This window comes from Camelus bactrianus, chromosome 19 (genome assembly GCF_048773025.1).
Source record: "Camelus bactrianus isolate YW-2024 breed Bactrian camel chromosome 19, ASM4877302v1, whole genome shotgun sequence".
NCBI lineage: Eukaryota > Metazoa > Chordata > Mammalia > Artiodactyla > Camelidae > Camelus > Camelus bactrianus.
The window spans coordinates 10258357-10280210 of record NC_133557.1 but is presented as its reverse complement, the minus strand read 5'-3'; the positions used below and the strand labels follow the sequence as shown (position 1 = coordinate 10280210).

The following is a 21854-nucleotide window of genomic DNA, read 5'->3' as shown; positions in this document are numbered from 1 at the left end:
CTAGGGGCCTTGTGCATAAGCACATCCTCCAACAAGAACCCAAACCAGGCTCCCCAGCCCCCACAAGCCCCAAATGCAAACCCAAGCAGGCTTAGACATCAAAGGCCCCTATAGCCTGCCCCATGTGACACCTGCTACAGTGGGACTCTGAACCCATCTGCTGGAACAGGGCAGGGGTCGGGTTGAGGAGCTGGCCTGGCCCTCCAGGCCAGGGTCCATGGAGGCAGGGAATAGAGGAATAAAGGATCAAGGTCTCCTTCTATGATTTCTCAGAGGCAGACAGGGTAGCGGTTAAGAGCATGGGCTCTGGGTCCAGACCGGGTAGAAATCCTGGCTCTGCACCGACTAGCTGTGTGACCCTGAGCAAGTGGCTTAACCTCCCTGAGTCTTGGCTTCCCCATCGGAGAAATGGACATAACGCCTGCCATGCAGGGTGACTATGAGCAGTCCGTGTGATCACAGAGCTGGGCCAGGGCAGGCACCCAGCAGGCACTCAGCTCAGTGCCCGTGAACTCTCATCACTGCCATTCCTGCTGGAACTGCTACGCCCCCAGCAGGCCGCCCAGCTGCCTCACTTCAGCCAGTCCACAGTCATCCTCGCAGCCGGAAAGCTGCACCCTATTAGGGTTAATCTCTCTTGCCCTCTGGGCTGCCCCGTCCAGCAGATGGCACCCCACCCCCTGCACTGCAGGCCTGGGGTGGGGCGGTCTGGGGCCCATGGGAGAAATGAGAAAACAGCTGTCTCCCACAGGACTCAGCATCGCACACCTGCCCAGACTCCTGGCTCCACCTGGAGACTCTGCTTTCGGCTTAGACACTTTGTTCTGTGAGAAGCAGGGTGGGTTCCTGGGCAGAGCCTTGCTCTGGGTGACCAGAGTTCATTCTAAGCCCCAGGTTCTGATTTGTTGACAAGCCTTCAACTTCCTTCCCCTCTCTAAGCCTCAGTTTCCCCCTCTGTAAAATAGGAATAATAATAATATCTACCTCATCACCTTGCTGTGAGGTGTAAATGAATGAATAAACACACAAGCACTTGAATAAAGCCTGGCACACAGTCATTACCCATGAACGTTGACTGGTGCTGTGACCCTCCCCCACTCCCCCAATGAGCAAACTGAGGCACAAAAGGGGGTAGCCACTTGCCCGGATTACGTGCTGGGCAGCCTGGCTCCTGAGGCTGCTTCCAGAGCGACAACACTGCATATGCAGTTCCACTAAAGTGCCTGGCCTGCAGAAGTGCTTGGGGAACAGTGGCCGACTGTGACCTCACACACACAGAGAAGGAGGCCACATACAACCTGTACATTTATTTACAAGGCACAAGCTGAGAGCAGGTTGGGGGCTGCCCCACAGCCTCCCCACTCCTCCTGGGCCTGCCAACCCTATCATCTGAGGCTGTGGGTGACCCTTGGGATGGGGGCCCAGAGTGGCTGGGTTGGGCCGGCCTGGCCCTCAGGCAAGCTCGGGGGTGGTCTCCTCTGTCCCCCAGGCCTCTCCCCTCCCCCTCCACCAGACTTGGGCTGGGCGTCCTCTCTCTCATCCTCTCTCTCACTCGCAGTTCCTGTGTGTTGGTGGTCGCTAGGAAGGTGGGCGGAGGCCGGGCCCAGGCCAGATGGTGTGTGCTAGGCCTTATCTGTTGGGAGTGGGGAGGCGGACGGGGGCATAGAGGTCCTTTTTCACAAAGGCTGCTCTGTCTCCCTTGGCAGCTGGGCCTTAGGAATCAGCCGTCTGCCTTCCTGCCCCACCAAGGGCCTCCCATCCACAAAGGCAGAAACCCCACAAGCTGGGACCCCCCCAGCCCTCCCACTCTGGCTAGGAGCAAGCCCAGGCCAGGGATGCCCCAGGTGAGGCCAAGCAGGGGTCACCGAGCAGCAGTTCTAGGAGGGGGAGCTGGGGCGGGAACCACAGGGCCTTTGGCGTCTGGGCTCTGGCTGATGGGCCAGAGCTCTGTCTGGGGAGGCATTAGCAGGATGGAGTCAGGCCACATCCGAGGCAGCTCATGTCGGGGAAGCGGTCACTGCACGGGGGCGTGGGGAGCCCCGAGCCTCCCAGCCTGGCGCTGCCTTGTCCTGGCCAGCCTGCCCTGGGGACCTGGCCCATCTGCTCCGGCTTTCTGGGCTGTGTGGCCTCAGCCCCGACCACCGTGCGGCTGCGTCCAGGCATCAGCTGCTCCAGGGGCTCAGACCCCCAGAGCCATCAGTGCCCCCGAGCTGCTGATCTTCTTGAAGCGGTTGGCAGCGCTGACAGCAATGAAGTTTTTCTGAGGGATGAAGGAGAGAGGTCCCAGTCAGCAATATGGCAGAGGAAAAGCTGTAGGGCTACTGAGTGTCTCCCAAGGTCCCCTTTGTTCCAGGAGGGCCCAACGCCAGGGTGGGTGCAGTGCCCTAAATGGCCACAGGAGGCGCCATGACACTGCAGCCTCCTGGATTCCTGCTCTCATTCAACAGATTCATCAGCCAACTTGAGCACCACTCTGCTCAAGACATTCCAGTGGTTCCTATCGCAGTCCAAGTGAAAGATAAATCCCTCACCATGGCCGAGTCCTTCCATGCCCTGCCTCATGTTCCTCTTCAACATCTCCTCTACCCTCTTGCTTATTCCAGCCTCACTGGCCTCCTACCTGTTCTCTACACTTGACAACCATGCTTCTGCCTCAGGGCCTTTGCACCAGCTGTTCCCTCTGCCTGGGACACTCTTCCCTCCAGTACCAGCGTGGCTCAGCCCTCACCTCCTTCAGGATTTTGTTCACATGCTCCTTCTTAGTGTGCCCTCCATGGCCACACTATTTAGAAGAGCAGTCTCTCCTTGGCACTCCTGAAGATCTTTATTTTTTTCTAGAGCCCTTCCTTAAGCCCTTTTAATAACTCCCCACCTCCTACTAAAAGTAAGGCCACAAAAGACTGAAATCCTTGTCTCTTTGTCCATTAGTGTATCCCCGGTGCCTAGAAGTAGTAGATGCTCAAGAAATATTTGTGAAATGAGGGAGCAAAGGCTGTGATGGAGTCAGAGACCTTTTCCTGAGCCCGAGCCACAAATGGATGCCTTTCTCAGGGTGGAGGGAGTGGGTAGAGGGCCACCACCCAGTGCAGGAGCCAGCCCAAGACAAAAAGAGAAAAACTAATTCTGTTTTCCAGACAGAACCAGCCAAGGCAGGACTGGTGGGGCCAGAGCTCTTCCTGCCCTGTACCCCCTCCCTCCTCCCCCCCACCAGCCCAGTGGTACCTTCCAGCGCCTCTTCATGAGGTATTTCTTAAGCAGGATCTGGGACTTGAGGCGTCGGTTACAGCGCTTGGCTTTCTCTGCCAGGTTGTTGAGCCAGGGATGAGCAAGGCACTGGGCAGCATTCATCCGGGCCCTGTGGGGAGGGGGCGGTCCAGTAAGGGTGGGTGGCATCCAGTAAGGCACCACCCTGCTGGCCTTCCAGCCCGGTTACCCACCCAGCTGGCACAAGCACACACTGGGCTTGCACACACGGGGTTCGTGTCCTGGGGTGAGCCTCACCGCTGGTCCTTGACGATGAGGTTGGAGACAAAGTCTTTGGCTTCATCTGACACAGCCTCGAAGGTCTCCTCATCAAAGTACCAGTTGCCCGATAGAACATTGTTCAGGGTCTCCGTGTCATCATCTCCCAGGAAGGGGGAGAGGCCACTCAGCCTGGAGGGAGAGGATGGCGGTGGGTAGGGAGGTGAAACTGGGTCAGGGATGCAGGCAGATCCTAGGAAGTAGCACGGAGTACTGAAAAGACCCCAGCCTCTCAAGTGAGACAGACCTGGGTTCAAATCTGGCTGGGTGACCTTGGGCAAGCCACTTTCCCTCTCTGAGCCTCACTCTTCTCATCTGTAAAATGGGCTTAATCATCCCAGCTTCCCAGGGTTACAGTGAAGAAGAGGAATGATGGGTGCACTGGGACATCAAAGGTCTGCTGTCCAGAGCCCTGGGCTGGGATGCTATGCCTTGGGAGGCTTTGGTTTCTCCATCTATAAAATGGGTACAAAGTTCCCTTTCGTGGTCCTCCCTAGCACTCCCAGTGCTCAGCAAACCCCTGACTGAGGGAGTGGGTAGGTGGAACCAATCTCGGCCTCAGCCGCCCACCACATACCCCCCGTAAACACCACGCTCTTTCAGGACTCACAGCATGTAGGTAATGACCCCCATACTCCACATGTCTGTCTTATCGGAGATTTGGTCGTAATTCACCACCTCAGGTGACAGGAACTCTGGGGTCCCAAAATTCACCTTCAGCTTCTCATTGGGGTTATACCTAGAGGTGAGACAAAGAGCTCAGGGAACAACTTCCAGCCATTTCCAGGCACCCTCTAAGCTTCTCCCTGTCACCCATCCTCCCTGCCCACCAGGGTGGTACCTCCGTGCCAGGCCGAAGTCAATGATCTTCACCAAATGGCCCGTGGTGTTGACACACAGGATGTTCTCTGGCTGAGAAGAAGGGGGTGGCCTGGATTGACCTCTGACCTGGCTCACCCTCCCTCCCCGTTCAAGTCCACCCAAGTCCCAGGCTCCCTGGAGCAGAAACCCAGGCCACCAGAGTGGACAGCCTATTAGGGACCCTCGGACCTGCCTGCTTCAGGCATAGAGGAGAATCCGGAGGCCTGAGAGGGGCTTTTCCAGGGAAGGAACCATCTTCTCCAGGCTTCCTTGTTCCCCACCCTCAGCATCTAACAAAGCACCCAGTAGGTTCTCAGCCAAGGCTCCCAGGAAGCCTGTGCCCCAAGCACAGGGGAGCATGAGAAGTCACTGCAAGTCTAGTCCCTCCCTCTCTGGGCCTCCATTTCCTCTTCATGTGACACAAGGACACAGGGCTAATCTGAGGTTGTAAGGCAGAAACTTTTTAAGTAGTTAACAATGTTTAAAAGGCAGATTTTACACAAAAACTCTGATTTCCTGATTTTTCAGCACCTCCTGAAATACTGGAAGCCCCAGCAACACGGCCACGCATGGCTTGAAGTGAGTTGCTGCTGACCTCTGAGACTGGCCAAAGGCCTCCACCTCCGGACCTGGCCATTTAACAGACTTTTGTTCTTCGTCTGCACTCTGTGGGCATCTTTTTAGAGGCCCCACGACAGGCTTTTGGAAGGTCCTTTCAAACTACTGTGCTCACTCAGAGCAGGACGCTAGTGACTTCAGTAGCTCTACCTGGTGTTCTACCAAAACAGGGAAGGAAAGAAAGGCCCCAGCTGGTAGGGGAAACAAGGCAGATCCAGTATACACACACACACACATACACACACACAATGGAATATTACTCAGCCATAAAAAAGAATGAAATAATGCCATGTGCAGCAATATGGATGGACCTAGAGATGCTCATATTAAGTGAAGTTAAGTCAGACAGAGAAAGACAACATACAATATCACTTACACGTGGAATCTAAAAAAAAAGATAACAAATTTTATTTACAAGCCAGGGACAGACTCACAGACATAGAAAACAAACCATAGTTACCAAAGGGGAAAGGAGGGGAGAGATTAATTAGGAGTTTAGGATTAACAGATACACACTACTATGTTAAAATAAACAACAGAGACCTACTTTATAGCACAGGGAAGTATATTCAAATTCTTGTAATAAGCTATAACGTATGACTGAAACATTATGCTGTACACCAGAAACTGAGACAATGTTGTAAACTGACTATACTTTAAACTTTTTTTTGAGGAGGGGGTAATTAGGTTTATTTATTTATTTACTTACTTAATGGAGTTACTTGGGATTGAACACAGGACCTTGAGCATGCTACCAATTGAGCTATACCCTCCCCCAAAACTGACTATACTTTAATAAAAAAAAATTTTTTTAATAAAATCTTTTTAAGCTATCATGGTCTGAAAATACATGTATCTATATGTATATATATTGAAACACTTTGCTTTACAACTGGAACTAACATTGTAATTCAACTACACTTCAATTTTTAAAAAAAGACCAAAAAAATTAAAAAATAAAAAAAGACAGACTCAGACCTCCTTCTTGGGGACACGGGACTTCCTGAGAATCCCTGCAGCTAGAGGCCTGGGCAGTGCCTTCAGGCTGTGGTTCATCCAACTTACTTGACCATGAACTCTTTTACTGATGAAAAACATTGCTGTCCTGAAAAAGGCACATTCTAGGATACAGAAACTTAATGTTGAGCTTCTTCCTAGGACACTGCAGTTTAATCGGGGTCCCTGCTCTGCCCCAAAGGAAGTGGCTTTCACGGGAGAATGGCAGGTGCCAAAGCCACCGTGCAAGCATCGGCTCTGTCCAGAAACTCAGGAGGTACCCTCACTCCTTCCTTTCCCTCTGCTCTCCCACATCTAGACCATCACAGGTCAGGCAGGCTCTATTTTCAGAATGTGTCCATCATCTGACCACTTCCCATCCCTCCCCCACTGCCATTGGTTCCAGCCCTGTCATCTGTCTCCTGGCTTATTATGACTGCCTCCTAAATTCCCTGCTGCCACGGTGGCCCCATAGATACCCATCTCCTTACCCTCCCTTGTCAGTGAGAATGGTAACAGCACACCCAACCCAGTGGGCTGTCGGAAGGAGAACCCGGAACAGCTCTGAGCAGCTCTGAGCCCTAGTAACACGGAGTAGGTGTCAAGCCCCAGCAGCAGCATCTCCTGCTCCGGTCCCAGACTGCTTCTCCAATTTCACCTCGTGCATCTCCCCATTACTCTCAGGTATTTTTCCATAACACTTTTAATGGTCTAAAATGACCTAATCATTTTGTCATTATTGTAGGGATGTCTGTTTCCCCCACTGACCTGGAGGCTCCACAGGATGGGGGTGTGTCTTCATCATCCCTATGATCTGGCTCGTGTCCAGCACTGCACCCAAGAACAGGTGCTCAGTATGTATTTGTCAAATGAATACATGAAAATTCTATGCACTTTGCTGATAGGTGCTAACCCACCTCAGTGTTCATATTCCATCTTCTCCTTGCCTTGCCACTTACCCCACAAACATTAACAACTGTTGTAAGGACGGGGGAGTACCCGGCACTCATGGGGCTCTCCGCCCTCTCCACGCCACGGCTGACGTCTCCGACAGCCACTGCCAGCTGATCAGAGTTGGGATCCATGAAATCTACTTGCTCTCCCTGAGTTGCTACGGGCAAGGTACCAAGCAAGGTCAGAAGAGGGGTATAAATATTCTTTCCCTAGAAATTTTTGTTAGCGCCTACCCTCTGCGTACGGCCACACCGATGCTGTACTTATCGATGTATCTTTTGGATTCCCCTTCCAGAGCATAATCTCCACGAGGGCAGGCATTTTTGTCTATTTTGTTCACCGCTGGATCCCCACCACCTAGAATACTGACTAGCACAGAGTAGGCCCTCAACAAATATTTGTGGAGCAAATGAACTCACGTTCACAGGGGCCTGCACTGATGTAGGCGCTTTTGCAACACTTGTCAGTAAGTTTTATCTGTGAGACACTGATTGTGAGGCTCACAGGACTTCAAGGGACCCTTTCAACAAATACTTAGCACTAAACTAGGAACTCCTGAGAGCTGGGACTATGGCTTTTTTGCTCTCTGATGTATCTCCGGCTCCTGGTACTTAGTGAGTGAGTCTACAGATGGAGGGCCAGATGCAGGAAGAGAAGGAGGGGTAGGAGGCTGGTCACAACACTGATTGCAGATGATGGGATGCTGCTCCTGACCCCTCCCAGGAGGCCCCAACCCCAGTACCTTGAGGTCCAGGTGTAGAACCCTCATCTTGTGCATGAAGAGGATCCCGTCGCAGATCTGCCTGACAAACACCATGGTGTCCACCTCAGTCAGATGATAGTCCTCATCCACAATCCTCTCGAAGAGCTCACCGCCCTCGATGCTGTGTGCACAGACCCCTCTACAGGCTTGTTTCCGGGCCCACTGTCACCCCCACCCGGCCCCCAGCCCCTGGGGCTGGCACTCACTACTCCATGAACAGGACGATCTCATGTGGGGTCTCGATGGCCGCATAAAGCTGAATCAGGTTGCGATGGTTCAGCTGGTTCATAACCTCGATCTCAAGCTTCACCATTTCCTGGGGACCAGGGAAGTCAGGGGTACCATCCGGGATCGTCACTCCCTGCCCTCCACCTGCCACACCTGCGTCCTGGACCAGACCTAAAGGACCTCGCCTAGACCACTGCCCTGTCTCCTCGTCCTCACTGGTCTCCTTGCCTCCCACTTCTCTCCACTTTCAAGCCTGTGCCCTCACCACCCCCATCATTCCTGCTGAGACATCTTTCCTTTGCTGGTTCTTCCCTCCCCCTGCTGAATATTGGGCCCCACCCTCCCCGCTCAACACTCCCCTCCCCACACTCTCTCCCTGGGCATTCTCTTGAAATGCCCTGTGACTTGAAATTCCATCCAAATGTGATTGAGTCTCAAATCAGACACCAATATCTCCAACCACCTAACTGCCATTCCCTTGGATGTCTGCCTGACAGGCATCTCAAATTTCTCGTGTCCAAAATTAAATTCTTCCCCACAATTGAGTTGCCCCAGCTTGCCCATCAGCAAAAGGAGGTCACTCTTCACCCAGGTGGGCAGGACAAAAAGGCAGGCGCTGTTCCAGACTCCTCTCTTATTCTCGCTTCCTTCCACCCCACACCCAAGCCATCAGTAAATCCTTTAACTCTGCCTTCAAACTAGATTACAAACCCAGTAATTTCTCACCTCCTCCACACTGCCTTCCTAGTCAAGGCCGTTATTATTTGTCACTTTCAAAAAGTTGGCCAGCCAGTGGTCACATTCATGGCTTGAAATCAAGCCACCGGTAGGAATATTTACACCAGGGAAATTAGCAAATGCTATAGATCAGGCGTCTCCCCAGACCTGTGCCCCCAGAGCATCACATCACTGCCTGGACTGCTCCGTTTCTCCCGTTATTCCATTCCTTTGTTCATATCCCACCTGGCACACCACTTCCTCAGGGAAGCCTAACCTCCCCACCTACCTGAGCGGCCCCATCGGCCCCATACTCCTTGTTCCTACCTGGCTTGACTTTCTTTCCTAGCACTTCTCCTCAGTTCCTGACTCCACACTTTTTCTTTTGGTTTGGTTTTAGTTGTCTGTCCCTCCTCTGTACGCCAGTCCCTGAGAGCAGGGACTTTCTGGTTCACTGACATTTCCCTAGCACACAGCACAGAAAAAGTGCCCAATAATGAATGAAGCAATAGCTGACTCCAATTCATTTACACAGCACATTTGTCTTGAGCACTGACGCTGAGCCAGGTCCATGGTAGAGGCCTGGGACCCAGCTGTCAGTAATAAGGATTCAGGCCCTGGCAAGCGGGAGCAAGAGAGAGAGACAGAGTCACATAGACAATCTGTGCTGTTCCAATGTGCTCAGAGCCACCATGAGGAATTCAGGGCTCAGCCTCCCTCCAAAGCTGCTTCTCATGCTCCTTCTGGGCTCCAAGCCTCTGCAGGTGCTGTTGTCTCTGCCAGAAGTGCCGGTCACCTCCCTTCTCAGCTCCCCCGGCCTCAGCTCAAGGGTTCGCAGCAGGCACCTGCGCTGCTGGCCCTCTGGCCTTTCTTCCACAGTCCCCTCTGCTTGGCGCTCTCTCCCCTGCCTTCCCTTCACCACTGGAAAACAGCTTCTCCTTCTTCAAAGCCTTCAGTCAGGAGACAGCTGGTCCAGGAAGCTCTCCTGACCCCAAGGGTGAGTCAGGGGCCTCCTCTGTGCCTCCTACTCCCATCCCGCCCTTTCTTGAATTACAGCTCCCACTGCACCAGGCCACTAGGTCACCACCACTCCTCGCACACCCGACTGCCTCACTCCGTGTGAGCCTCTGCCTCATTCACTCCTTCCTTCCTTCCTTCCTTCACTCCTGAGCAAACATTGCTTTCGGCCTCCTCTGAATCAGGCCCAAGCCAGTGCTAGAGGCAAAGCCCTAGAGGCCTGTTTACCCTGGGGCCCCCTGAGGGCGGGGACCACACTGGCTTCCCCTCGGGATCTCCAGCGCCCAGCACAGGGCCAGAGCCTGCGCTCTCGTCAGCGCTTGATGACTTGAACCAAACAGAGGGCATGAAGGGGAAATGGCTAGAAGGGGAGGTCCCCAAGGTAAGTTCACTAACTGAGGGGTCTGGTTTATGGCCAGAAGCGTCAGGCCCCTGTGGCAGGGCTGTCTCTCTGTCCATCTGTCTATCTGTGTGAGGTCTTCGGTGCATCCAGGTTCACACACCAGGTCCCAGATGCAGACACGTGGGTCGAGGGAGGTAAGAAGCACCCACTTCAAGGATCCCTCCCCCTCCCACACAGCCAGCCCCCACTACCTTGTCTTTGGGTGTCTGTTTCTTGATGACCTTGGCTGCCAACTTGAGGCCTGTGGCTTTCTCTACGCAGGTACAGACGGCTCCAAACTTGCCCCTGGAGAGGGAAGAGGCTGGAGTGAGGGAATTCTAGGGGGCATGGGGTAAGGGGATCGGTCCTCAGTTCCCTGTGAGATGGGAATGCACGTCCCAGCCAGCTCTGACTCCCTCCTGAAACTGTGAGCCCTGCTGCAGGGACAATGGCTGAACCACACCAACCACAGGCCCAGGAAGGATAAGCTCATCAAAGGATGGCCCCTGAGATGCAGCTCACAGGCCCTGGGCCCTGAGGGCACCTTTGGGACTTTTAATAAGGCAGGAATCACCTTGAGGGGGTCAGTGTGGTGCCTAAAACTGAGACAGACAGGAAAATACTATGTGCTTCCCATGAGAAACACTGAATGACCGATGGTGTGTCTATGTGAGCGACAGTGAGACGAAGACACGCCAGCCATGTGATACCCTGCACATGACAAGTGCAGCCACATGGAAGAAACTGTGTCCACGTGGCTCCTGTCCAATTGGGGTGTGTCTGGGCCTTGTGTTTGGACCTTGTGTGGAGGAGATGTGAGGCCCCAGGGGCCAGGGGCTCAGGGTCCTAGCTCTCACCCGCCAAGCGCCTCCTTGGAGTTCAGGCTGAATTGACTGTTGACGTTCCCAGTCCTCAGCTCCACGATGCGGTGGGGGAAGGGAGCGGGGGGTGGCGGGCAGTCATCTGGGGAGCAGAGCAGAGCCATCACAGTCAGTGCCGAGGCTGCTGAAGATTCCCCCGGATACCAGCCCCTCCTGCCTGGCCTGGGCCCCATCCAGAGAAGTTCATCGAGCGGTACTTGGGGGACAGCTGGCTCCAGGACAGGGGCTAGGGGCACAGTTTCCAATTTCAGCTCTGCCACCAACACACAAAATGGCCTTGGGAGGCCTCTGCCTCTGTCAGAGAGGAGCTCAGCTTCTCCCGGCACAACAGTCGGGACGGCTGATTGGACTTCTCGGACCCTCCCACGTTATAAGGTATGAAGGCTCCATCCCAAGCTATGAGCATTTCCATTAAAGAAAGAAAAAGGCAATTGTAATGGTGGAGTGCCAGATAGGGGTTACTGTGTCTGATGGGGTAGGCCATGAGACCTACCCACCCTCCCCTCTAATAACACCACAAGCTGTCGCCACCTGTGGAGTGGGTGTCCAATCAGGACCCAGCCCAGGGGTGGGCATGGAGGAGCCAGGGATGGAGATGTTTGGTAAGGAGAGCCTGCCACCTAGTGACAACCATGGGGAACAGCAGGCCCTGGCCGAGGACAGCCTGAGTCATCGGGAATGGAAACCTCTTTATAAATAGCAAAAAGCCGCAGGGAAGCCGGGCTAGTGATAAATCAGATGGCCCTTGGAGGTTGTTCAGGTCCATCACTCGAGGATGTGATTTCTGGGTGGAGTGGGCCCGGAGGTCTGTGCCGCTGTTCAGGGGAGGAGGCAGGGCTCCTGGCTGCCGCCCAGCCGCCAGGCCCTCCCACCCTGTCTGGGTGGCACTGTGCCACTCACCAGGCAGGCTGGCAGGTCTCCCAGGGCACCTCGGCCTGGAGGAGGGGGGCTGTCAGGACACTCTGGGCTCTCCTGACCCCATCTCACCCCACCCCCCAGCCCTGCCCAGGCCCTTTCCCTATTCACCTGGTCGCCAAGCTCACTCATGCTCAATGGCTCCCTGCTCCCTGCTGAATAAACCATCATCACTTAAGGCCACTCCGCAGTCCTGCCCCATGTCATGTGCCCAGCTTCCTTGGTCACCACTCCCATATACAGACACCTGTGCCCCTTAGTTCATGAACCCTCTATGGCTTCCATGACCTCCTCACCCATCCAGGATACAGTTTAACTACCAAAGCCTGGCATTTGAGTGCTTCTACAGATTGACTTCAAATTCCACTGTCCAGAGAATTACTCCAATATTCTGTCTGATTTTTTTTAACCCATTTTAGCTTAAGTAAAAGAAAGTAAAAAGTGAGCTCTGGAGTCAGGCTGTCCTGACAGGTTCATATCCTGTCCTGGCTATGGGGTTGGGGCACTCCACTCCCCTTCTTTTTCCCCATCTATAGCAGGGACTAGACACTCGCACTTCCTGGGACTGGGTGACACTTAGATGAATTGGGCTGGGTGAGGTGGCTCAGAGTGGTTCAGTCCTCTAAATCGAAAGGCAAGGGGAGACATGGCGAGCCCCCTCCCTCCTCCCTTGGCCCCAGGGCAGCCCCAGCCTACCCAAAATCTGGAAGCAGTCCTCTTCCCTGGGTGTGGGACTGAGGGCCTGCTCCACCTCCGATCTCTCCGAGGGAGCAGCCTGGAACTCGATCCCCCTTGGGGTGTCCCCTTGCACCTTAGCCTGGTCAGCCTGGCTTTGAGCCTCCTCTCCTGCTTCCTTCTGGCTCCCTTCCGGGGTGTTCTTCTCTTCCTCTGCTACCTTGGCTGGCCCGGGATCCGTGGGGCCGGGGGTCACAGGGACCCCTTCAAAGATGAGCTCTGATGCCTCATTTGGGGGCTTCTCAGCCAGCAGCTTCTCAGGGCTAGAATGTGAGCATACAGAGGTGACGCCCTCAGCAGCCACAGTCCTGCCGGCAGGTCTCCCAGAGCCTCATCTGAAATCTGGAGCTAATACAGCCCTGCCCCCCACCCCAAACCGCATGGGCTAATGCATCTGAACACAAAATCAAGGAACGTTAGTAACACCATAAATGTCTGTGGCTGTTATCTTGACTATCAATGCATTAATAGATCATTAATAACTATTAAAAGGATGGTTGATCTGGTTAACCAGTATGTGACTACCATTAGACAGGTTAAGTAGCTCTTGATTCATAAAACTGTGGCGATGCAATGGATTAATGTATTTAATGATATTAATTTATATTACCACATAATTCAAACTGATATGGTAAGTGTTATTATTGTGCTTTATAATGAATATATCATTAATAACCTCATTAATATGATTGGCACTCAGGTAAGTATAATGGATTGCATCATAAGACAGGTGCTATATTATGGTTATAAAAGTAATAATCTATCAGTCTGGTTATTAGTCACCTTTCCATATTATATCAATAATTATACTAAGAAGAAGGGTTATCTTTTCCTCCTGACATCTCAGTCCTGCCGTTGGCAAGACCCCAGCTCACGCGGTAAGGGGAACACTGGACTCCAGGTGCCTAGAGAAGAGGTTTTTGAGGAGCTCTCTGGCCTGACATTCCAGGCTTCTGTGAACTATCACAAAGTCCTGGTTTCTGCAGGAAGACCACGTGGTCAGGTTGATACCCAAACTCAAAGTCAGAACTACCCAATCCAGCCCTGAATGTGATAGGGCCTGAGGCAGAGGGGCCTCAGGACCCTTTCCCAACTCCCGGGCAGGGGCCATTCACCTCGAGAGGGCAGCAGGGCAGCTGGGGCTGTGCAGAAAGGCGGGTGAGCCCCTCCTGGCTGCTGACTGGCCCTCTGCCACCTTCTTGTGCGCCTTGGGTTCTCCAGGGTCCTGGCTGCCTGGGGCCCCCTGCTCGGCATCAGGCTTCTTGACACTGGCCTTGGCGGTCGCAGTCTCCTGGGGCAGGGCCGCCGGCTGCCCAGCACTGCCCTCCGCAGGCCCCCCACCCAGGTTGCCTTCTCCCTCAGGGCCCTGGCTGCCGGATGAGGGTGGGGCCAAGGCACCATCCCCTTTCTCTGGGGCTGGGACTTCAGCATCTGTCTTCAGCGTGAGTGGAACAGGTTCTCTCTCTGGGTCTGGAGGGCCAGGATCCTTCTCAGGGTCTGGGGGACCAAGTTTTTTTTCTGGGTTTGAGGGACCAAGTTCTTTTTCTGGGTTTGGGGGACCAAGTTCTTTCTGTGGGTCTAGGGGCCCAGGATCCTTCTCTGGGTCTGGGGGCCCAGGGTCTTTCTCTGCAGCCAAGGGTCCTTCACCTGCTGCCCCTTTAGGTGCCTTGTCTGCAAAGGAGTGAAACACCAGTCAGAATCCACCCTTCCCCTCCTCCTTCCCCAGCCAAGCCGGGCAGAGACCAGCTCTGGGCCCAGGTCCCCACCCATGCCACAATTTGCAAGTGCTTGTCCCACTGAGCCCCTGAGGCCACTCAGTGGGCTCAGAGATGGGCTACCAGGACCTCAGAGGCCGTGTGTGGGAGGCTCAGGTCCTCTGGTGGCCCTGATGCCCCTGTCATCCGTTGCTGAGTGTTTAGGTGCCACCCAAGGGGACTTTACATTTTCCCAGTCTCTCCAGGGAGGGCTTCATGTAGGCCCTTGGCCCAGCCTCACCCCGTCCAGAGATCATTCTGATTTCTGGGTCCTCTGTGCGCCATACAAAAAGGCCTCAGGTGCAGAACTCCCACTGAAGAACCAGCTCAACTCTGGATTCAAACGCCCCTTCCCAAGCTCCTCCCTCCATCTCCTGCCCCAGCTTGGCACCTGTTGACAGGCTCCGGATTTCCAGCTCGACTGCTCCATTTTCTGTCGCCATGAGGTAGGGAGGCGTGTGCTTCTGCTTGTCTAACTCAAGTCTTTCTTGCTGCAGAAAGAAGAGAAAGGTGTGTCAGCCTGCTGGATTCCTCCTCTGGTCTGGCTGAGAGGAGGCCAAAGCCAGCTGACTGAGGGGAGAGAGGCACCTGGAGCAGAAAGGGGCAGCCTGGTGTCCGTCTGTCTCGCAGCGGCTGCCCGGGAGCAGTCCTGGGGCAGTTGTAAGGGATGGGGCCGGGTGGGCAGAGGCGGAGGCAGGGGCGCAGGCAGGGGAGGCGGGGACGGAGGAGAGGATCTCTTACACCAGGGGCCATGCAGCTCGGACTGCCACCACCTGTCACTCTTGGCCCCCGTTCAGAGGACACGGCATTCTTCCCGTGGACCGACTGGGGGGAGAGTGGTGTTGGAACAAGTGGGAAGAGGGAGGGGGCACCTGGGGCCCTGGGGGAGCAGTCTTTTCTCAGGCTTTGCCTGGTATCCCTGGCTTGACCAGGACTGGGAGCCAGGGGAAGGGGGGACCTGGAAGAAGAGGGGCAGGCTCTCAGGCCAGGTTCCCATTTTTTGAGTGCCTGCTATTAGGTTTATCCATTTTGTCTGAAAACATCATCTTGATAATCACTCTGTGGGGAGCTTTCATCCTACTTTCTAGATCAAGATGGAAGGATCAAAAGAGTGAGTAACTTGCCCAATGTCACTTCACAAGGAAAGCAGTTTTGCCAGAAATGTCTTTCTTCACAGCCCAAGGTCCTCTCTCTTCCCTAAAATTTCCCAGCCTGTGTCTCCCTACCGGGTACCCCCTTTCTGAGTCTCATAGCATTCTGAAAGTTGAAATGCTTCCTGTCTGTACCTGGGTCCCCGCCCTCTATGTGATTGTCCCCACAGCACGTTCTGGTTGAGCTTGAAATGTTGGAACCCCATCCTCTGGGCTCCTTCAGTTCCAGGCCGATCCCACCACTGACACTGTCTGGGAGCCCCTTCAGGATGGGGGCTGTATGTGTCCCTGGCACAAAGTGCACTCGCCAGTCAGAGTCTGGTGAGTGGACTGGGTCTGTGGGGCTACTCTACTGTGACAGCCCTTGCTGACATCCCCTCATTACGACTGTAGTTACTGAGCACATATCGAGTGTGAGCCCACAGAGGACCACTTAGGGCTCAGCCAAGGGCTTTCCCCAGCTCACTGGATCTTTACAAGGGACTCCAAGGGCCAAGAGCTAGACCATCTTACAGGTGCGGGAACTGATGTTGATAGAAAACCACACAGCTCTTAAGTAATTTCAAACTATCCAGGTTCATATCCAGATGAGACCAAAATTCAGGCTGGGACAACGTAAGGCTCTTTAATTGCTACACTTGTTACTGTTATGATTCCCAAATAATAACAAGCATTTCTTGAACTCTATTGAACGGGCCAGGCCCCGTCCTCCATTCAGTCCTTCCCAAAATCCTGCTGAGCAATGGCTGAGGAGCTCTGGCCATGAAGCTCTGAGACTAAAGACCGTGAGGCTTGGGCAGATGCCTTCACTTGTTTCTTCATCCGTAGGACACGCACCTTCCTCACAGGAGGAGGTACGTAAAGCATTTAGAACAGTGCACGGGGACTTAGTGAGTGCTGTGTAAACATCAGCTCCTTCATCCCCGTTTCACAGATGTGGCAGGAAAACTGAGTCATGGGGCAGAGTCACAGAGTTGGGCTGAACCAACTAACTCAAGGCTCAGCTCCTAACTACTCTGCCCCGTTGCTTCTCTCCCAGGGTGGCTGGTGGCATTTGCTAAGCACATGTACGCAGTGTGCTTGGCCCAGTACCCACAGCGGTGTGGGGTCTCGATAACGCGGACACCCCAGGCAGGGGCTCAGCTGTCCCTGTAGGCGCCTCCGCAGTCCCTCCTGCTGAGAGGAGAGCCTGGCCTGGTTCCGGATGCACAGGATTGCCTGCTGCCTGCCCGCCTGCCTGCCTGCCCGCCGGGGCTGAGCTCAGCTCGGCCAGCTGCTCCCTGGGAGTCCCCAAGCTTCTTCTCAGAGCTCCCTTGGACACACAGGGGTGGGGCACGGGGAAACCTCCTCCACCCAGCTGGGGGCTGCCAGAGCCCCTGCCCACCCTTCAGAAGGGGCTTGCCCGCCCTGCACCAGCTGCACAGCCACCCTCCTTGCCTCTACAGGGGCAGGGCAGGAAGTAGGGCAAAGCCAGGTCCAATTAAAACCGTCAGGGGAATTAAGGTCAGCAGGATGCAATTATGCCTGTTGGATTTAACAAAGCCAGAGGGAAGGTTTCTCTAGCCAGAGTTCACGGCTCCTTAGGCCTCTTGCCCTGGAAGGCTCTGCATTCCAGAAGCCCGAGCTCCCGGGCGCCCCCATCCCTGGGAGAATTTCTTGGGCATGGATGGGTTAATCCCACGCTGGCACTGCTTCCCTGGCTCCTGGAGGAAACAGACCCAGCCAAGAGGCTTTAAAAGGACCGGCTCAGAGGAGACATTTCCCAGCCTGACCCTCTCCCTGCTCGGCTGTGATGGAAAATCCAGGGAGTTGAGCAACGACATTTCTGAATCCAAAGACAGCAGCCAACTCCCCTCACGACTTTCCCTCCGGTCCTGATATGGGAGCCACTCAGGGCTGTTTTCTCTTGCCCTCTCCCACCTTGGGCTCCCGAGCCCGGGGCTTTGGCAGCGCCTCTCAGCCCCTGGGACAGCCCTGGTAAGGCTGCTGTCCTTACCGCAGGCCCTGTCCTTCCCTCCAAGGCTGGTAAGCAGAGATCTATAGGACATTCTGTGTGGCCAACTGAATGTAGATTTCTCTGGAAGTTCAAATGACACACTGTCCCATCCCAGAATTGCAGAGTTTTATTGCTAAGATTACTTCTGAATGCTCCACTCTGTGGCAAGGACCAAACTGGGGAAGAGCTATAGAATCACCACATAGTGCATTTTAGATGAAAAAAGGCTGTAAAATCATTCATGAAGCAGGATCCTTTTTTGTTGCTAAAAATATTTATAGAGAAAATATTTTAAGGGATATGTGTGTGTGTGTGTGTATGTGTGTGTGTGTACACACACATACACAGGTGTAGGAGTAGAGATGATTTTTATTTGGATTTTGCAAATATTTCTGATTTGCAAATTTCATTTGTAAACTCTTAGAAGATTAATAAATTCCATTTGTAACTCTTAGAAGATTAATAATTCAAAACATATCAACATGATACAAACTTGTGGTTGCCAAGGGGGAGGCGCGTGGGAAGGGACAGACTGGGAGTTCAAAATTTGTAGATACTGACAGGCATATGCAGAATACATAAGCAAGATTATACTGTATGGCACAGGGAAATATATACAAGATCTTGTGGTAGCTCACAGCGAAAAAAAATGTGACACTGAATATATGTATGTCCATGTATAACTAAAAAATTGTGCTCTACACTGGAATTTGACACAACGTTGTAAAATCACTGTAACTCAATAAAAAATGTTTAAAAAAAACATATCAACATGGACACGTTATTTCTACAATTCAACACAGAAAATGTTAAGAGCTACATAATGAGATACATGGGCCTTCAGAGGCAGAATCTTTGGGGCAGAGGATCAGGAATGACAGCTGACGGCATGGCAAGGGCAGGCTTTCTTGGTGCCTAAGCCCTGGAGTTTGTTTAAAATGGGGCCCCAGAAATCTTTTTAACCAGCATTTCAGGTGGTTTTCATGCACTCCCAAGTTTGAGAAGCTGTGAGCCATAGGGCCAGCTCTGAGGCACTACCGGCAGAGTGCTTGCAGGACACATAGTCTAACCTGGGCTGTGTTCTCAGCCCTGATGCCCGGGGGAAACATCTGGAGAGCTTTCCCAACTCCTGATGTCTGGGCCCCTCCTGAGCTCAATTAAATCAGAACATTGGAGGTGGGGCCCTGAATGTTGATATTTTTCCAAACTGCCCAGAAGATTCTGATGTGCAGTTAGGGTTGAGAGCCACTGCTCCGAGGCTCTCCCAGGGCAGGAACTTCACCTGTTTCCCTGGAATGTCCCCACAAGTTAGGGTAAAGTGGTGCACGTGGCAGGTGTTCCCTTCTGACTTGTACCAACTGTGCACTGTCCCGGTGTCTGGGGCTCTGGGGATCAGGTGCTGGCTCAGAACAGACAGGGACCATGTCGGTCAACCTTATATCCCAAGGACCTCGTACAAAAAGTGGTGCTTCTGTTGTGAATAATAATCGTTGTTAATATTTATTGTGCATTTACCGTGTGCCACAGATATTAATTCCTTTAATCTTCACAGCAACATCATGAGATAGGTATTATTATCACTTCCATTTCCGAGAGGAAACTGAGGCACAGAGGAGTAACTTGACCAAAGTTTCAGAGGTAGGATTCCAGTGGGACCAGAATTTAAACCCAAGCCATCAGGCTCAGAGCCCTTACTCTTAATTACTACTCCATACCACAAAGTAAATGCCTGGTGGAAAATGAATTTGTGGATGAGTGAAGAATTCTCAGATTATGTCTACAACTTGGTGGCCCTAGGGCCTGACATTCAGTAGGTGCTCTGTAAATGTTGAAGAATAAATGCTCCTACTTTGGTAGGGCCCTGGGACAATGAGAAACCAAGACCGGCCACTCCTTCATTCTTTCTCCCTCTCCCCGATCCCAGCCCAACTTCTCCGCAGCATAAACAGAGAAACCAAAAATAGCTATCTAATGACGTCAGAGGAACAAGGTCATCTGAAAATTGCCCATGGCCACTGGACACCTCCCTATAGGATCAAGTAGCAGGAGGGTACCCCAGGCTGGTGCAGCTGCTGTTCCAAGAACAGGAAATGTCCCAGGAGCAGACTTGGAAGCACTGCTTCATGAAGGCAGGACCCATGGGGGCGGGGGACAAACTCAAACATACAAAAGAGAAGCAAGACCCGAGTACAGAGTGCAGACCAGGAGAAGAGTAATTAGACTTTACCTGCACTAGAAGTCACTCCCACCACACGATCCCAGGAAATGACTCAAAAAGCGGGGAACGCATGTTCTGTCCTGGTGCACGGGATGGCTTCCTGGTCTATCGTTGTGCTATTTATAACACTTCAGGTCCGTCTGCTGAACTGGGCTACCACATGAGCCGGGGAGTGCACGGCAAGCCCTGAGAAGCCGCAGGAGAAGAGGGCCCCATCTGGGATGATGAGTGCCGTCCAAACAAAGAATGAGGGGTGGGCTGGGGCAAAGCACCTCCTGGCTGCAGCCGCTTGGCACTTGGACCCCCTTGGCAATTGTTCAGGCTTGCCGAACCTTGTGACTTAATTGACTGGCAGCTGCCACATCCCTGACAGGAACCCAAGCATCTGGCGTGGTCTGAGAGGCCTGCTGGGGGTGAAACGGAGGAGAGAGAACCTCTCCCAGCCTCTGGGAAGTGTAGCCAGAGGTTCCACAGCAACATCAGGCTCAGGGAGGGCTCCAGTCCAAACTTGCTCCAAAGTTCTGAGTTGCTAGCCCTGGCAGGTGACAGAAATAATCTCTTCTTCACCCGAGGGGCTCTTTGATCAAGGGTCGCTCAGTTCCCCAGAGTCAGGCCCAATCCTCCAGGAGCTCCTGAGAATGTCCATCCCCTCAAGGAATGCAACTGGGGTGGTGGGAAGGGCACCTGAGGGCACAGACTTGGGTCTAAATTCTGACTCTGCCACAGCAGTGTGACAGGGAAAGTAACTTAAACTCGGAGCCTCAGTTTCCTCACCTGTCATATAACTTGTTGGAAGGACATAGGGGAAAGCATTCTTCCTCCATCTTTATTCTGGTAATGGAGTCTTGGCTAAGGGAATAAACTCCTACTTAACCAACTCAGCAGCTCTCCTGGGTAACATCAACAGGCTGCACAGAAGTGGCTCTCTGGGGAGCTCAGACAGGAGGCGTGTTCTTCCCCTCCACATAGGCTCCAGGTTGGCCTGGGTGCTGAGGGTCACAGGAGAGGACGGCTGCTGGCTCCCTGGCCTACGGGGCCTCTGAGGTGGGAGACCCATTGTCTACCAGGACAACATCTCCTGTCCACCTTCTGGTGCAGTGGTCCTCACCCTGGAGGGCTTGTTAAAACACCGCTCAGGAGGTCTGGAGTGGGGCTGGAGAATTTGCATTTCTAGTCCCAGTGATGATGATCTGCTGGTCCGCAGGTCACACTCTGTAGACCACTGCCCCAGAGAAAAGTTCCCCAGCCCAAGTTGCTGAGTTTCCTACCTGCCAATTCCTACCCATTTTCCTGGGGCCTCTGGTAGTAGGAGTGCTTTGGTATGTATGTGAGGAAAACACACTCAGACCCAATGGTCAGTACAGCTAATATTTCAAGGAAAGGGAGATGCACAAAGTGTTAAGCTGTTTAGGGAAGGCAAGCGGGTATTGGCAGCCCCTCCCAAATCCTACCACAGACCTGCTGTGTTGCTTTCTGTATTCATCCCCAATCCCTTTATTTTATAAACTGAAAGATACTGTATAAAATATAATGTATTGTTATCAGTCAACTAACTGCTGATATTCCTAAGTGCTACCAAAGCGTCACATGGATTGAGGTTCCATGGGGACAGAAGTGGCTTAGTGGTTTGGGCAGAAGTGAAAGTCAGGATTGTTCTGTCGCATTCCTGACACCATTAATATTAAAACATTCCCAAGTATGAAACCATTAAGCTTCTTAACACTTCTAAGAAACCAATTCATAAAATATGAAGTGCACTTTACCTTTTACCAAGTATTTTAGCCTTAGAGGGAATAATCCTGGCCAAACCTAAACTCCAATTTTACTTGCCCTTTGTCAACTGTTACTTTCTTTTAAATTGAAGTATAGTCAGTTATAATGTGTCAACTTCTGGTGTACAGCATGATGTTTCAATCATACATACACGTATGTATTCATTTTCTATTGTCAGTAACAAGTTACCAAGAGGGAGAAAAAGTCTAATACCCAAGTAAGAAAGAGGGAGCCGACAGTGTAGACGTCAACCTCCAGCCCAGTAAGAATGAGATTACTACGAGCTCAGACTCAAACCCCTCACCTCTCTGGCTTGCACAAACTCCCCCGGAGTCTTTCTCCTGAGGAGTCTCACTGCTCCTCTCACTGGTTG

General features: G+C 52.9%; 1 protein-coding gene across 2 annotated transcripts; it reads right to left on the bottom strand.

Annotated features, from left to right (window-relative positions):
• Positions 1-1292: 1292 nt before the first annotated feature.
• MYLK2 (myosin light chain kinase 2) lies at positions 1293-19870 on the bottom strand. 2 transcript variants are annotated; one of them, XM_074347098.1, is made up of 13 exons: positions 19718-19870; positions 14735-14834; positions 13705-14260; positions 12551-12852; positions 10916-11021; positions 10271-10364; positions 7921-8030; positions 7694-7835; positions 4364-4434; positions 4133-4261; positions 3502-3654; positions 3223-3355; positions 1293-2260 (listed from the first exon to the last, which is right to left on the bottom strand). In XM_074347098.1, the coding sequence occupies exons 2-13, from the start codon at positions 14784-14786 to the stop codon at positions 2180-2182; spliced, it is 1929 nt and encodes a 642-aa protein (XP_074203199.1). In that variant the 5' UTR covers positions 14787-14834; positions 19718-19870; the 3' UTR covers positions 1293-2179. The 2 variants fall into 2 exon arrangements, with proteins under 2 accessions (XP_074203199.1, XP_074203198.1); XM_074347097.1 differs by lacking the exon at positions 19718-19870 and adding an exon at positions 14932-15086.
• Positions 19871-21854: the final 1984 nt, after the last annotated feature.